General features: G+C 35.2%; 1 protein-coding gene across 6 annotated transcripts in view; it reads left to right on the top strand.

Annotated features, from left to right (window-relative positions):
* Positions 1 to 16,528, top strand: part of ARHGAP32 (Rho GTPase activating protein 32) — a 341,577-nt gene that overhangs the window by 213,626 nt on the left and 111,423 nt on the right. For 5 of the 6 annotated variants that reach the window (XM_081037993.1, XM_081037991.1, XM_081037994.1 and 2 more), the window contains 2 exons: positions 11,844 to 11,981; positions 14,639 to 14,731. The exons of the other annotated variant lie outside the window; for it this stretch is intronic. In XM_081037993.1, the coding sequence (XP_080894119.1) occupies positions 11,844 to 11,981; positions 14,639 to 14,731 (231 nt within the window). The remainder of the gene's footprint in view (positions 1 to 11,843; positions 11,982 to 14,638; positions 14,732 to 16,528) is intronic. 6 annotated transcript variants of the gene reach the window in all.

Here is a 16,528-nt window from a genome sequence, read left to right as displayed (position 1 = left end):
GGCTGTTTCTTTGTTGTAAGTATCTTGTCAAGCGCTTAGAAAATTTCAGACTACTTGGGATACTATTTACAACATCAAAGTAGTAATTTACTGCATTGTAATAATGCCATCGCATTTCTCTGCCTCACCATAAGTAGTCATTGATGCATTCCATTGGATTACCTTCTGTATTTTTGCCATATATGTCAGCCATAAACTGTGTTAAATGAGAATCATATTTTTATAGCTAAGAGAGACTCAATCAAACCCTCTAATTTTGCAAATGAGGAAATTGAGGCCCAATTTCTGAAGTGGCTTTTCCTAAGCTATATGAAATATTAGCAAAAGCTACTAAGGACTTCAGTTTTGTGATTGCCAGCTTTTCCTGCATATCCTTGGAATTCGCTGTCTACAACAAATTTGAGAGATTGCTTAGTCTTCAGATAAGATCATCATTACCTACTGATGTAATCAATCCATTCCGGAAACTATTTATGCACATATTTCATATCTTGCTAATTTCTAGTTTTTAATAATGTGCTCTTAAAATTCTTTTTAGCCAAAATTTTTGGTCCTTCATCTTAACCCACTGTCTTCCCTTGTTCTATATCTTAGAAAATGGCCAATTAAATTGTGGTCTCTTTCCTTTCCTTAGGTTAAGTGATACCAATTCCTTTAGGTCTTTTCTTTGAAACTTTTAATTGTGTCTTTGCCCCTGCCCTTTAAAGTTTTAATTTTTTAAAAAAGTTGTGAACCCAGAAATGTAAACCGTTTCTTTCATAGTGAATAGATCCAAATTCAGTAGGCATTTTTTTTGATCATTTAATGTGTAGTACATGGATATTAGGACATGCAGTATATCATTTAATTCAGACAACCGTTCTGTGAGGTAAATAGTCTGGTTTACATTTTACAGATGATGAATCTAAGACTCTGGAATGTTAATTAAAGAGAAAGACCAGGATTTGAACCTCAGTCTAGTGTCTTTATCGATTCTTTCACCATTTTCTAATATGATTTCTACTTGGTTGGCTACTCTGAAATCTGCAAGCGCATCCCAAATGTTAATAAAGAATTATAGAAATGCACTGAAACTAACAATCTCTTTTCTTTGCATGACTTCAGTGGACAGGGCCTAGGTAGCATTCATATATATGTAAAGATACATACAGAGTGAACTGTAAGTGGAAGTCTCAAATCAAGAGCCCATGAGGAAGAGTCCAGGCAAGTGGGTATAATACTGGGCCAAGAGACTATATAGTGTAAGTGACAGTAAGAATGTTTAACAGTTGGTATAGCATGGGCCCAATGCAGTTGGAACAGATACCTTGTCATGCAAACCTCAGTTAGCCATATTGGTGTGCCTCAGCTGAATATTAATCGTGGGTAAAACAAGTATCTTGGATGCCTTGAAGAATAGATTTTTAATGCCTGCCTGAGCCCTCACCTCCCTCCCTTGTATCAAGTAAACAAACTGGAAAAAGAAGTGCTATGTAGAAAAAACAAATCAGCTAGTGTGGTAAAGAAACACTTTTTTCAGTATGTGTTGTGATACTTATCTGAGTGGGAATACTTTTTCTTTTCTGAAAAATCATACTAATTTTTCCTCTGTATATCTCCTACTTTTCAGGAAACATAATGTATTTAGTTTGAAATCAATTAAAATGATTGAAAATCCTAGGAAATTTAGGAGTATGTCAAGGTAGAAGAAAAATTTTTATTGTCTCAAATGTTGAAAATTCAATAATTCTTAAAAGACCAAAGTTAGATAAGCCTTGACACTATTTATATTGAGTCCCACTACATAGAATGAAGCATTTATAAGTGCAGTGTCAATGGTAATGAGTCTTAAAAGCATTCTGTATAGCAAATAAGCGAACATCAGCTTTTAAGTGTTAATTTTAAATGGCAAATTTAAATCTAGCTGTTGCAAGAATTTATTCTAACATGTACTGTAATGAAAATCCTGTTCTGATTTTTCCCTTCTGTAAATATAGTTACGTTAGTGTAAGAATAATTGTTGCTTAATAAAATACTTAGTGTTTTATCATTCCATAGTAAGCTTTAGAGTAGTTGAAATTAATGTTTTTTTACTGAAGTTAGATTGTACCTTTGTATTTTGACCAGAATTTATCAACACAATTGTTTATTTTTTCTGAAGATCAAATTTGTCATAAATATTTACAGTAATATGAAGGCTCCATTATGTCCCAGTTGGTGAGGTAAACAGTTGGTTTTAGGGGAATGCTTTCCTACCTCAAAATATCTCCTGTACTCTGATGCTTGAGATTCCACCATCAGAAATGCATTCCTCAGTATTAAATGTCTCTTCCATTCAGTCCATTTAGAAAATGCTGTTACTAAAGAGGTGGGGTTGCATATTAACATTTGTAGAGCATCTGTGTATGAACAAAATATATGGGCAGATTGTGAACGTCCTTATTTAAACCTTATCACTCTTCTGCGAAATGTAGGTGTTGCTGTTCCCATGTTATAAATGAGTAAACTGTTGTTCATACCTGTTAAGTAACTTGTGTAAAGTATCTAGGCTAAAACCCTGCTGAGATTCCTGCTGAGTTTTAAATCAGGCCTCTCTTTTCACTGCACTTCATCATATAGTTAAGTACATGATTCATAGTATTAATTTTTTTAAAGATAATTTTCCCATGATACGTGGGTGAAGACTTCTCTAGAATTTGGCTTTTTAAAAAAAAAGAAAAAGTTGGGGAATATTGGGGAACAGTGTGTTTCTACAGGACCCATGAGCTCCAAGTTGTCGTCCTTCAGTCTAGCTGTGGAGGGCGCAGCTCAGCTCCAAGTCCAGTCGCCGTTTTCAATCTTAGTTGCAATTCCTACCATCCCATGTGGGAATTGAACACAGAACCTTGTTGTTAAGAGCTCGCACTCTAACCAACTGAACCATCCGGCCGCCCCTTGGCTATCTGTTTTCATCTCTATTATTACCAAGCTAGCGCAAGCTGTTGTCTCTTGTTGGACCATTGTGATAGCATCTGTGTTTGCACCCTATCATAGAATATAACCCTCTGAACTGCCAAAATGAAGTAAAATATAAATTGTAACATGTTACTCTTATGGTTAAAACTCTACGATAGATTTCTACTGTGTTTAGAGCTAAACCCAAACTACTGCTTACCAAGGCATGTGAGGGCCTACACTATCTGGACTTGCATCATGTCATGATTGATAATCTTCTCACTCCTCTGCTCTGGCTTTCAGTCATTTCCTAAAGACCCTAAGTTCTTTCCTGCAACAAGGCATTGAACTTTGATCAGCCCGTAACTATTCACACTGAGCACTTGCTGTGTCTGGTGTCTTTTCAGTTTTCAGGACACAGTTTAGATATCACATCCTGAGAATGGCTTTCCTGACCACTCTAAATGAAGTACGGTCTTGCTTATTTCTTTATTGTACAAAAGTACCATTTTATTTCTGTATTTACTTATTTTGAAAAGTATTTGTTTCCTCACCAGAAATAAATGCTAACAAATCAGAGGTTTGATGGTCCTTGCATCTCTAATGCCTTCTCCACTGCTTAGTACTATTTAAGTGCTCAGTAATTACCTGGTGAGTGCATGAGAGAGAAGAACAAATTTTTGTCTCAGAAATTCGATCCTATATATACAGGGATATTCTTTTTCTCTTATTCTCCTTCTTCAGGCTTGTCAGGAATTGTTGATTTTTGTTAACCCTTGAATAGCAATAATTAATAGTAATAATTACTAAGATTAGAAATTAGTGGCAACTTACAATTTAGGCAGATGTAAACAGAGAATTTTTTGTTTTGTTCTTTAAAAAATAATTGAACTTCTAAAATACTGTGATCATCTACATTATTCAGTCTATTTGGAACTTGGATGATTAAGGCTAATTTTTTTACATATGAAATTTAAAGTTCTTTAATATCTGCTAAAAAATGAGGTATTTTGCTATTTTTAGAATTTTACTCAGTGAATTTAACACAGTTTTGAATGATTTGCAAATTATTTAATTTCATGAATGAAAATCTATATAAAAAGCAGACTTTTCCTGGCACACAAGCATTTTGAACAAGTTGAAAGAAATCAATTCATTGATACATGCGGAAGTGAATTTTGAAATCTAGTCACCAGCATTTACTTGTGGAGGCTCTGAAGATTACTGCATTTATGTGATTGGTTGTTAATATGTATTTCTGTGAGCAAGACTGCTTACATGGAAGAGAACATGATTACTTTTTTAAATTAACGAACTTCACAGTTCACATATGCATACACTTCACATATGCATAGCCTCCTCCACTATGGACTGCCCCCACCAACGTGATACATTTGTTACAATTGATGAGCCTATGCTGACATACCATTGTCATCAAAGGTGTACTCAAGGTGTACATTCTACTGATTTGAGTAAATTTATAATGACATATCCACCATTATAGTATCATATAGAATAGTTTCACTGCCCTAAAAATCATCTGTGCTCCACCTGTCATCTCTCACTTCCTGGTAACCACTGATCTTTTTACCGTCTCCATAGTTTTGTCTTTTCCAGAATGTCATGTGGAATCATACAGAATGTAGCCTTCTCGGATTGGCTTCTTTTGCTTATTAACATGCATTTAAGTGTTTTCCATATTTTTTATAGCTTGATAGCTTATTTATTTTTATCATTGACTAATACACTGTCTGTGTACCACAGTTTATTCATCCATTCGCCTGCTGAAGGGCATCTTGATTGCTTCTAAGTATTGGCAATTATAATTAAAGCTGCTGTAAACATTTATATGCAGGTTTTTGTGTGGATATAACTTTTCAGTTCATTTGGGTAAACACCAAGGAGTACATTTGCTGGAATCCTATGATTAGAGTATGTTTAGTTTTATAAGAAATGACAAACTGTCTTCCAGAGAGGTCGTACCATTTTGTATTCGTGCCAGCACAGAAGGAAAGTTATTGTTGCTTCACATCCTCGTCAGCATTTGGTATTATCAGTGTTCTGAATTTTTGTCATTCTAGTAGGTGTGTAGTTGGTATCTTGTTTTTACTTGCATTTCCCTGATGACATATGATGTGGAACTTCTTTTGGTAGGCTTATTTGTCATCTGTGTATCTTTTTAGTGAGGTATCTGTTAAGATCCTTTACGCATTTTTGAATCATTTGTTTGGTTTCCGATTTTTGATCTTTAAGAGCTCTTTGCATATTTTGGATAACTATCCCTTATCAGACATGTCTTGTGAATATTTTCTCCAATTCTGTAGCTTGTCTTTTTATTTTCTTGACAGTGTCTTTGACAGAGCAGAGAATTTTAATTTTAGTGAAATCCAGCTTATCAATTGTTTCTTTTAAGGATCATGCCTTTGCTGTTGTAGCTGAATAGATTCATCACCAAACCCAAGGTCACCTATATTTGCTCCTATGTTATCTTCTTTTATTGCATTTCACTTTAAAGTCTGTAATCCATTTTGAGTTAGTTTTTGTGAAAGTTTTTGTGAAAGGTGTGAAGTCTATATGTCTAGATTCTTTTTTTGTTTTGCCTCTGGATGTCCAGTTGTTCCAGCACCGTTTGTTAAAAAGACTACCATTTCGCTATTGTATTGCCCTTGCTCCTTGTTTAAGATCAGCTGACTATGTTTAAGTAGGTCTATCTCTAGGTTCTCTAATCTGTTCCATCGATGTATCTGTCTGTTCCTTTGCCGATATCACACTATGGTAAAACTTGAAGTAAGACATTCTGAGTCTCCCAGCTTTGTTCTTCTCTTTCAATATTTTGTTAGCTATTCTGCATCTTTAGCTTCTCCAAATAAACCTTAGAATCAGTTTGTTGATATCCACAAAACAACTTGTTTTGATTGTGTTTTGATTGTAATAGCATTCCTAAATCAAGTTAGGAAGAACTGACATCTTGAAAATACTGAATCTGTCTACCAGTGAAAATGGTACATCTCTTCATTTACTTAGTTGTTCTTTGATTTCTTTTACTGGAGTTTTGCAGTTTTCCTCATATAGATCTTGCACATATTTTGTTAGATTTATACTTAAGGATTTCATTTTTGGGGGTGCTAAAGTAAATGGTACTGTATGTTTTATATCAAATTCCATTTATTGACTGCTGGTACATTGGAAAGCAATTGACTTGTATATTAACTTTATATTTTGCTATTTTACTATAATCATTTATTATTCCAAGAGTTTTTTTTTAATTAAAGTTTATTGGGGTAACAATTGTTAGTAAAGTTACATAGATTTCAGGTGTACAATTCTGTAATACATCATCTATATATCACATTGTGTGTTCACCACCCAGAGTCAATTCTCTTTCCATCACCATATATTTGATCCCGTTTACCCTCATCTACCACCCCTCCCTTACCCTCTAGTAACCACTAAACTATTGTCTGTGTCTATGAGTTTTTGTTTCCTCATTTCTTTGTCTTGTTCTTTTGTTGTATTCAGTTTTATATCCCACGTATCAGTGAAATCATGTGGTTCTTCACTTTTTCTGTCTGACATATTTTGCTTAGCACTTTTTCTGTCTGACTTGTTTCAAGATCCATCCATTTTGTCACAAATGGTACTATTTCATCTTCTCTTATGGCAGAGTAATATTCTATTGTGTATATATACCACATCTTCTTTATCCAATCATCTATCGAAGGGCACTTTGGTTATTTATTCCAGGAGTTTGTTGGACGATTTTTTGGGGCATATTCTACCTAGATGATCATGCCAGCTGCGTACAAAGAAAGTTTTAATTTTTTATTCCGAATCTGTATATCTTTTAGTTCTTTTTCTAATCTTATTGCATTAGCTAGGAATTCAGAACAGTGTTGAAAAGCAGTGGTGAAAGGAGACATCCTTACCTTAGTCCTGATCTTAATTGGAAAGCTTTAAGTTTCTCAACATTAACTATGATATTAGCTGTAAATTTATAATAGATATTCTTTATCAAGTTGAGGAAATTCTCTATTCCTAGTTTACTAAAAGACTTTTATCATGAATGAGTATTAGATTTTGTCAAATGCTTTTCTGATCTGTAGATGGAGATCATGTGATTTTTCTTCTTTATCCTGTTGATATGATGGATTACATTAATTGATTTTTGAATGTTGAATCAGTCATGCATAACTGGGTAGATTCGACTTGCTGGCGGTGTATGATTATTTTTGCATGTTGTGGGATTCTATTAGCTATTATTTTGTTGAGGACTTTTGCATTGATATTCACAAGAGATATTGGTCTGTAGTTTTCCTTTAATATCCTTTCCTCACAGAATGAATTAGGAAGTATTTCCTCCAGTTCAATTTTTGAAAGAGATTATAGAGAATTGGTATAATTTCTTCCCTAAATGTTTGGTACAATTCACAAGTGAACCCATCGTGGCATGTTGCATTCTCTTTGGAAGTTTATTAATTATTGATTCAATTTCTTTAATAGATATAAGCCTATTCAGATTGTCCATTTGTTCTTGTATGAGTTTGGAAGGTTGTGTCTTTTTCTGCATCCATTGATATAATCATATGATTTTTATCCTTTATTTTGTTTATGTGATGTATCACATTGATGGATTTGCGGATGTTGACCCATCCTTGTGCCCCGGGGATGAACCCCATTTGGTCGTGATGAATAATCTTTTTAATGCATTGTTGTATTTGATTTGCTAGAATTTTGTTTAGGATTTTTGCATCTGTGTTCATCAGAGATATTGGTCTGCAGTTTTCTTTTTCTGTGCTGTCCTTACCAGGTTTTGGTATCAGGGTAATGTTGGCCTCATAAAATGAGTTAGGGAGTACTGTCTCTTCTTCAGTTTTTTGGAAGAGTTTGAGCAAGATTGGTATTAGATCCTCTTTGAAGGTTTGCTACAATTCACTAGTGAAGCCATCTGGTCCCGGACTTTTGATTTGGGGAAGGTTTTGAATGACTGATTCAATTTTATTACTGGTGATCGGTCTGTTTAGATTTTCCAGTTGTTCATGATTCAGCCTTAGAAGGCTATATGTTTCTAAGAACTTGTCCATTTCTTCTAGGTTATTGAATTTGGTGGCATATAGTCGTTCATAGTATTCTTGGATGATCCTTTGTATTTCTGTGGTGTCCGTGATAACTTCTCCTTTTTCATTTCTGATTTTGTTAATTAGAGTCTTCTCTCTTTTTATCTTAGTGAGTCTAGTCAAGGGTTTGTCAATTTTGTTAATCTTCTCAAAGAACCAGCTCTTTGTCACATTAATTTTTTCTATTGTCTTTTTGTTCTCTATTTCATTTAGTTCTGCTCTGATTTTTGTTAGTTCCTTTCTTCTGCTGACCTTGGGTTTCACTTGTTCTTCTTTATCTAGTTCTTTAAGGTGTAACATGAGGTTATTTATTTGGGATTTTTCTTGTTTCTTGAGATTGGCCTGTAATGATATAAATTTCCCTCTTAAAGCAGCTTTCTCTGTATCCCAAAAATTTTGGTAGGATGTATTTTCATTGTCATTTGTTTCTATGTATCTTTTGATCTCTCCTCTAATTTCTTATTTGACCCAGTCAAATAAGAATGATCCAGTCGTTCTTGAAAAGTATGTTGTTTAATCTCCATGTACTTGTGTTGTTTCCTGCTTTCTTTTTGCAGTTGATATCCAATTTCAAAGCCTTGTGATCAGAGAATATGTTTGGTATGATTTCAATCTTCTTAAATTTGCTGAGGCTGATTTTATATCCCAATGTATGGTCTATCCTTGAGAATGTACCATGAACACTCGAAAAGAATGTATAGTCTGATGTTTTAGGATAAAGTTCTCTATATATGTAAATTATGTTGATTTCATCTACTGTGTCATTTAGGGCTGCTATTTCATTACTTATTTTCTGTTTGGATGATCTATCCATAGCTGTCAATGATGTATTTAAGTTCCCTAAAATAATTGTGTTTTGGTCAATTTCTCCCTTTAGTTCTGTTAGTAGTTGCTTGGTATATTTCGGTGCTCCCTGATTGGGGAATATAATCAATAATGTTTAAAGATTTTGTAGGGTATCTGATGGACACTTGTGTTATTAGGGAGTCCATTTCATGGATAGTGTAGATGCCTGATCACTGCACAGTGTACACCTGAAGCTAAAGCTGAATAATAATGAATGTCAACTATAATTTTATATACATATACACATGGTCACAGGATGTGGAGTACAGCATAGGGAATAGTCAATGGAATTGTAACAGCTGTATATGATGTCAGAGAGGTAGTAGATTGGGGGAGGGGATTATTACTTCGTGAGGGGTGTACATGTCTAACTATTACATTGCTTTGTACACCTGACACTAATTGTAAAAAAATATTTTAAAATGATGGCTTTTCATTATTGGTTTCTAGAAGATTTTTTTTCTTTGCTTGCTTGTTTGCTAATATGTTGGAGGGGGATCCTCTTTTATCATTTATATACTGTACTGTAAACATCTAACTCCACGTTTGGGATTCTCACCTCAGATTACAGTGTATTGTCAAAACAAGTAACATAAGATTTTATTTCCTTCTCTATGGATCTAATCACAGACTAAGTAGGTTGCTCAAAATCTCACATAAGTATGTAAAAGAATAGGGATTAAAATAAGTGTCAAATAAAATAATTTAAATTTGCATTTGGATAAGGTCTTGCTGCCGTCATCCACAGTATTTTAAATTTATTTATTCTATCTTCTGATTTTGATTTGACCTGTACTTTTTAAAAAAAAATGTTTATAGATACCATGAAGTACAGCACAGCAAGCTTTATAGCTTTACCAAATCCTGAAATAAAGAAACAGCTAAAAACTAGACTCTAGGATCACAATGTCCTAATTGTGAATCCTGACTGTTTAAGAATTAAATGAAATACATTAATATGAAGTGCTTAGTATTGTACCAGGTATTAGAAATGGCTCAATACATGTTAGCCATTACTATTCTTTATTAATATAACACACTTTTTCTGGGCTGAACATATCACAACTGGGGAACAAAGATTCAAAACAAAATCTCAGGATATTTAGCAGAACAAATGACTGGTCATCAAAAGCTCAGCAAATAAAAGGACAAAAAAACATTCTTATTGATTACTTTTAAACATACCAGAGTTTCAACCAGGGAATAATCGCTGTGATAGAGACATAGGTATGTGTTAAATTATTTTTTGTACTTGCCTGATAACTGAAGTGTTGCATAATTTTTAATGTGTCTGTGTGAAAGAAAAAATAATTGCAACTTCATGATAAGAAGTTTGTCTTTAGTTTTTCTGCCTTTGTTGTTTATTTTTATGTTTATTTCATGTTCATGTTTATTTTATTTTATTTTTTTGTCATCCCAAAGAACAAGTATTTAACTCTCTGTGGTCATTCAGGAAAGCTTTGGTAGAAGGCATCTATTGAATTGAGAATACAAAGGAGCTTACTTTAGCCAAGAGTAAAAGAGTGACTTTCCAGGGCAAAAGAAATAGCACTGAAAAATCATGGAGTTAGGAAAAGGAAAATACATCTCGTAAATTGAAGAAATGGAAGTAATTGAGCATAACTGGAAGCAAAGAAAGGGTATGGAGGAATAGTGATTGATATCAGAGTATCAATTTAGACAGGACCCAGGTGATGAAAGCCATGATATGTGCAAATATGTTTGGACTTAATCCTGTGGATCAGTGGTCCCCAATTTAGACTGATTATCAGAATTAATTGGATCCCATTCCAGATTGGTTGCACTAGCATATCTTAGAATAGGGACTTTAAGAGTAGAATACTGTTCCTCAAAAGAGTTTGCCTCATCTAGTCTCTTACTTCATTCTAAGAACCCCCTGAAAGAGGAGATCTACATAATGGAGAATTGCTGTCCAAAGCAGGATTAGACAAGTTTATCATGTTAGTTTTCAACATACCTGTGTTTAGAATTCATCTTTCCCATGAAGTGATGATACCTTTTGTTTCTGCCCCATTTGGCTGAGGTAAATGGAGAAGAACTACATTAAAATGTTGTCTTCCATTCTGAGATGGTTACTCTGGAGGCTTATTCTCCTAGTCCCTCCAGATTTTTATGATATGAAAGTCTCCATACAAACCTAGATTAAATTGCAAAACTAAATGGTGTGCAGTCGGGACATGTTTACCCTTGCTGACCATGGCAACTATTTAAGGGTTTTTGGCAGTGTGATTTGGTAAGCTTTGTGTTTTTGCATTGTAGGGGACGGGAACAGGGGAGAAGATAAAAGGCAAGGAACGTTAGCAATATTCCAAGTAAAAAATGGTGTCAATCCTTATTAAAGCTATGGCTATAAGGAAGTGATAGATTCAAGGGGAAATTAGAAGACGGTATGTAATTTTTCATTTTTAGTGAGTGTGTGAGATTGGGCAAAGAAAGGAAGAAACCCTGAGAAGTGAGGGGAAATAATGGGTTCTAGGTAATATATACATATCAAATTCTTATAGATGAAGACTTAAGTAGTTCTAATTTTTTAGTATATTTTCAGTCTCAGTCACAGAAAATGTTGGTGATATGTAACCAATAACCTGGTTTATTTTTCTTTAGTTTTTGATAATATTCTCTCACCCAAAATTATTTTATGGTTCTTTCTGTGGGTTTAAGGTCAAACGCTCTCTTAACCATCTAACAGTTATTCCCAAATAGAGCCAGTGGACTTTGATCAATGGTAGGAAGAGGGTTAATGGAGAGTTATTTGCCATTATTAACCTTCTAATGTAATATAACTCACTAGATTGTTTTGGAGTTGAACTGTTTACTATTAAGTTAATAGAAACTTTTCGTTAGAAATTATAAAAACTCACGAATGAAATAACATTTCAGAATACGGCCTGATTCATAAGCATTTCCTAATAGAGATGAATTATAGAAGTCTTTTTTTCTTATCCATAGGGCAAAAGTTGGATTGTTAAAAGAAGTTATGAAGATTTTCGAGTGCTTGATAAACATCTTCATCTATGTATTTATGACCGACGATTCTCCCAGCTCACAGAGCTTCCCCGTTCTGATGCCCTGAAGGACAGTCCGGAGGTAATCACTATATATAAATTAGCAGAAATTTTTGCCTGTATACTAAATAAAAGCTTATATTGAACATTCAGGATGATTCCTGGGATTATTTAATTATTTCATGACTGAGAAATTAATAATGCTATGTGGGATGTTTAACAAAGGAGACTCAGTTTATAATTTTATAAGGAAAAACCTCATATAATATATAAATGGGCAATATTTATGAGTAGACCATTCTCCAAAGAGAGTATATAGTATGAAAGCAAAAATATGGAAAGACATTGACTTCTCCAATAATCAAAGAAATGCATATTAAAACAATGCTGTTTGTTTTGTTTATGATGGCAGACTGTGTCTATGCATCCATCTCCACTCCTATAAAAATTTTCCAGTAAAAATATAAAAGATTTAAATAAGTAAAAGGGAGGAGATTTTTTATAACATCAAGAAATAAAAAAAACCATCAGGGAATCAGAATTATGAGGAATATTTGAAAGTAGATGGGATAAGACTTTTGGTGGCATGAAATATAGAGTAAAATGCATGTACAAGAGGACTGCAGAAGGTAGATAAACTAGAAATCTTGTATATAAAAATTCATGCACTGCCTGATAATATTTAGCTCAATAATGTACTGCATATATGACAGAAGTCCCATAATATAATGGAGCTGAATTTTTTTCTGTTGCCTAGTGACACAGTAGCCATCAAAACATCATAGAGAAATGCATTACTGAAGTGTTTGTGATGATGCTGGTGTAAACAAACTTGTGCTGTCACTCATAAAAGTATGGCATGTTCAATTATGTACAATACATAATACTTGATCATGATAATAAACAAATACCTTAATGATTTATGTATTTACTATAATATACTTTTAATCATTGATTTAGTGTACTTTTTCTACTTAAAAAAAGTTTGTCCCAAAACAGTATCTTGTGTTACACTGGCAGCAGCCTTATTCATCTCATGTTTACCTTGTCTCTTGATTGCATCATTTTCTCTTGTGTTTGATTTACTCTTGTTTTGTTTTGAATAATAACTTGTTGTACAGGTTTGTAGCCTAGGAGCAATAGGCTATAGCATATAGCCTAGGTGTGTAGTAGGATATACCATCTCGGTTTGTGTAAATGCACTCTGATGTTCACACAATGACAAACTTGCCCAAGGATGTATTTCTCAGAACATATCCTTGTCAGTTAAGTGGCACATAACTGAACAAAATAACTGAGAAGAGCAAACAGAGGGTCTTGAGGAGCATGATTATTATCTTTAAAGAGAAAGTAAGGCAGTCACATTCATGAAATGAAAGCAGAGTTTTACAAAAATAAAATAACCAGAAGTCTTAGAAATGAACATATCATCATTTAAATTAATTTTAATGATTGCAAACCTGAGTAGCTGGATTACGTTCAAAATAGACACCAATGAAGAGAGAAGTAGTGAGCTGGAAGATCAAGCTTCATAAGATTACAGCCCCAAACGGGATAAAAAGATAAGTTGTGAGAGAGTAGTTGGGAATCATGGAGAAGAGATCCCTACCTCCCTGTCATTGGATTATCAGAGAAAAGAGTGGACAGAAGTAACTAAAAATTAATATAAGAAAATCCCCTAAAGCTAAAGAAATGCATGTTTTCAGATTAAATGGGCCCATTTAACTGCTAAATATAATGAGTGAAAAGACACACATCTAAAAAAACGTAGTGGAATTGCAAAATGCCAAACAGAGAAAACCCAAAAAGTTTCTAGAGAGCAAAAAACAGATTTTCTCGAAAGAACAAGAATTGTGTTGGTGTTAGACTGCTCCGCAGCCAAAATGGATGCTTGAAAACAGTGCAAAATATGTTCCACATCCTGAGGGGAAGCCATTTCAAATTTACAATTAATTCCAAGGTAATTAAGTAGGTAAGGCAAAGCAGTGATATTATCAGTCATGTAAGAACTAACACTGCAACAGTCTCAGGAATGTCTTAAAACCACAGATTCTTTTGTATTATAGAAAACCGAGAACACTCCATCTCCATTTCTCATCTCTGTCCTATATGTTGCATTTTTCTCTCTCGTACTGTCTCAGAATGTGGTCACCACCAACAGGTCCCAGGTTTTTAGCTCTTTTAAGACAGCAGCCAGATTGAGCTGAAAATTTGTATTACAGTTCCTAATTCCCATAGTGATTCTTGTTAGGCCACCCCTCATGTTCCTTCACATTCCTGGACTAATCAGCTGATCCATGGTGTGGGATCCTGCATGAACATGGCTGTCCTGTCATAGCTCACTGCATGGAAGATTACAGTCAGTCGGAGAAAAAGTTTCAGAATAGCTGGAGGAAACTGGGAAGAAAAGCCAATTATAGCAGAAAAGCTTTAATTATCTTTCACATTTTCAGTACAAAAATAGAGACAGAAAGCAATAAAATTAGAAGGTATAAAATAGTATATCCCTTGATGAGAGGCTAAAAGTTAAAGTTCTACACAAGATGGAATTACTATGTAAGTGCCGTAGTTTTAGTTCATGGAACTGTTAAGCCTCTGTGAAGAATTCTCTGCAGTATTAAAATGCTGAAAAATCTGTAGATTTTTCCTCTTAGAAACAACCAATTTACAGTAGTTCCTCTGAGAGAGAGTATAGTATATTTTTTCTGAGTTACCACTGAATCTTCTTTTTCTCTTTAGTCCGTCACTCAGATGCTTATGGCTTACCTGTCCCGCCTTTCAGCTATTGCTGGCAACAAGATCAATTGTGGACCTGCCCTTACTTGGATGGAGGTATTATATAATTCACCTCTTATTAAAGTTTATTTTTAAATTGTCTACTTAAGAAATTTAATGTTAGTTTGATTTTGATAGCTATTCATTTTCAAGAATTGAAGAAATTGAGTTTATTCTCATCTTCTGGAAGGACAGATATGTGACATATTAAATATTTGTCATGTCAAATCTTTATTTGATAATCTAGATGACTAATTTTAATATTGTTTTATGAATTGCAGCAGGACCTGTTATTTTGGTGTTTAATGTATTATTGTATACATTTAGACAGGTATATGTATATTTTCAATTGACTTAGTAGTTAAAAATATTTTTCTATTGTTTATGAACAAGAGACAATGAACCTTTTAAAGGATCTGATTTAAGAATAAGTCTTGAGTGACTTCCAGTCAAGATGGTGGAGTAGGTAAATTCTGTGCTCGCCTCCTCTCACAATCAGTTACAGCTAAATCATAGAACAGTCATCATTGAGAATCATTTGAAGATTAGCTAAACAGAATTCCTATAACTAAGGACATAAAGAAGAAGCCACATCAAGACTGATAGGAGGGTCAGAGCCACGAACAGACAGGTACCACACCCACAGTATGGCGATTAACTATTGGGAGGGATATCTCTGCTAATAGAAGTCGTCCCTATGGAGTGAGTGTTTACTGCCCCACACAGAGTTCCTTGTCGGAAGCATCAGTGCTGGGAAGAGGAATCCCCATAACATCTGACTGTGAAAACCAGTGGGGATTACATCTGTGAAAGATGAAGGAATGCTAGAATCCGAGGCAATCCTCCTAAAGAACCCGAGCACAGACTCCTTTGATCAAAAGCACACTCACTTTAAGCTCCAGCACAGGGGCAGCAGCTTGAAAAGTGCCAGGGACATATGGGGAGGAGCTAAATTGACTAACTTCAGGGCAAGGGCTGGAGTGGCAGATACTGGGGCAACTCTGTCCCTGGAGAGAAGTGCTAGCTAGCAGGTGACATTTTTCGTTTGTTGAACTCTACTTCCACCCAGCCTTCCCAACACGTGACAGTGTGAAAGCTGAACTTGCCGTGAATATGGCTAATATTGTTCACCTGGCCCTAGTGATTCCCAGAGACCACACCCAAACCAACTTGCCCACCTGAACTAAGCGTCTTCCAGTAGCTCCTCCACACAAGCAGTCTGTCTTTTCTCATGCTGTGGATGTTCCCCAAATGTCTCAAAGTTCCACAAATCCCAAACGAGCAGTTGTTGTCCTCGGTATGCCTTGGAGTTATTGCTAAGTGGCCTCAAGCCCAACACAAGCTGTGAGCAGTCTGAACTTGCATTGTAACTCCCATCAGGTGTCTCCATCCCCAAGTCTAACATATGTAGTGGCTAGTCTTGGCCTGGAACAAAGCTTCAACTAAGTGGACACAAGCTGGGCACAAGTGGTGGCTGGTCTCAACTCACATCGTGTTACCCCCCAAAGGGTCCCAAACCTTGCAGCTGGCCTCAGTCTATAGCATAGCATAGCCTCTTGCAAGCACCTCCAAGCCCAGCACAAGTAGCAACAAACCTTAGGTCACTTTGTAGTTCCTACCGAGAGGCTCCTGGCTCAGCACAAGTGGTGGCTAATCTTGGCCTGCATCAGAGCCCCTCTGAAGAGGCTCCAAAACCAACACATCTGGTGTCCAGCTTCAGACGGCACCAGAGTACCACCCAACCAGCTCCTCAAATGACACACCCAAAGGATGGACTCAGCTGGCATCGGAGCCCTTTTAAAGCTACTCCCACTCTGTGGAGTCATCCCTTGCACAGCAGATTCTCCACTGTAG

Source organism: Rhinolophus hipposideros (assembly GCF_964194185.1).
Source record: "Rhinolophus hipposideros genome assembly, chromosome: 24".
Classification (NCBI taxonomy): domain Eukaryota; kingdom Metazoa; phylum Chordata; class Mammalia; order Chiroptera; family Rhinolophidae; genus Rhinolophus; species Rhinolophus hipposideros.
This window is presented reverse-complemented; position numbering and strand designations above follow the sequence as displayed.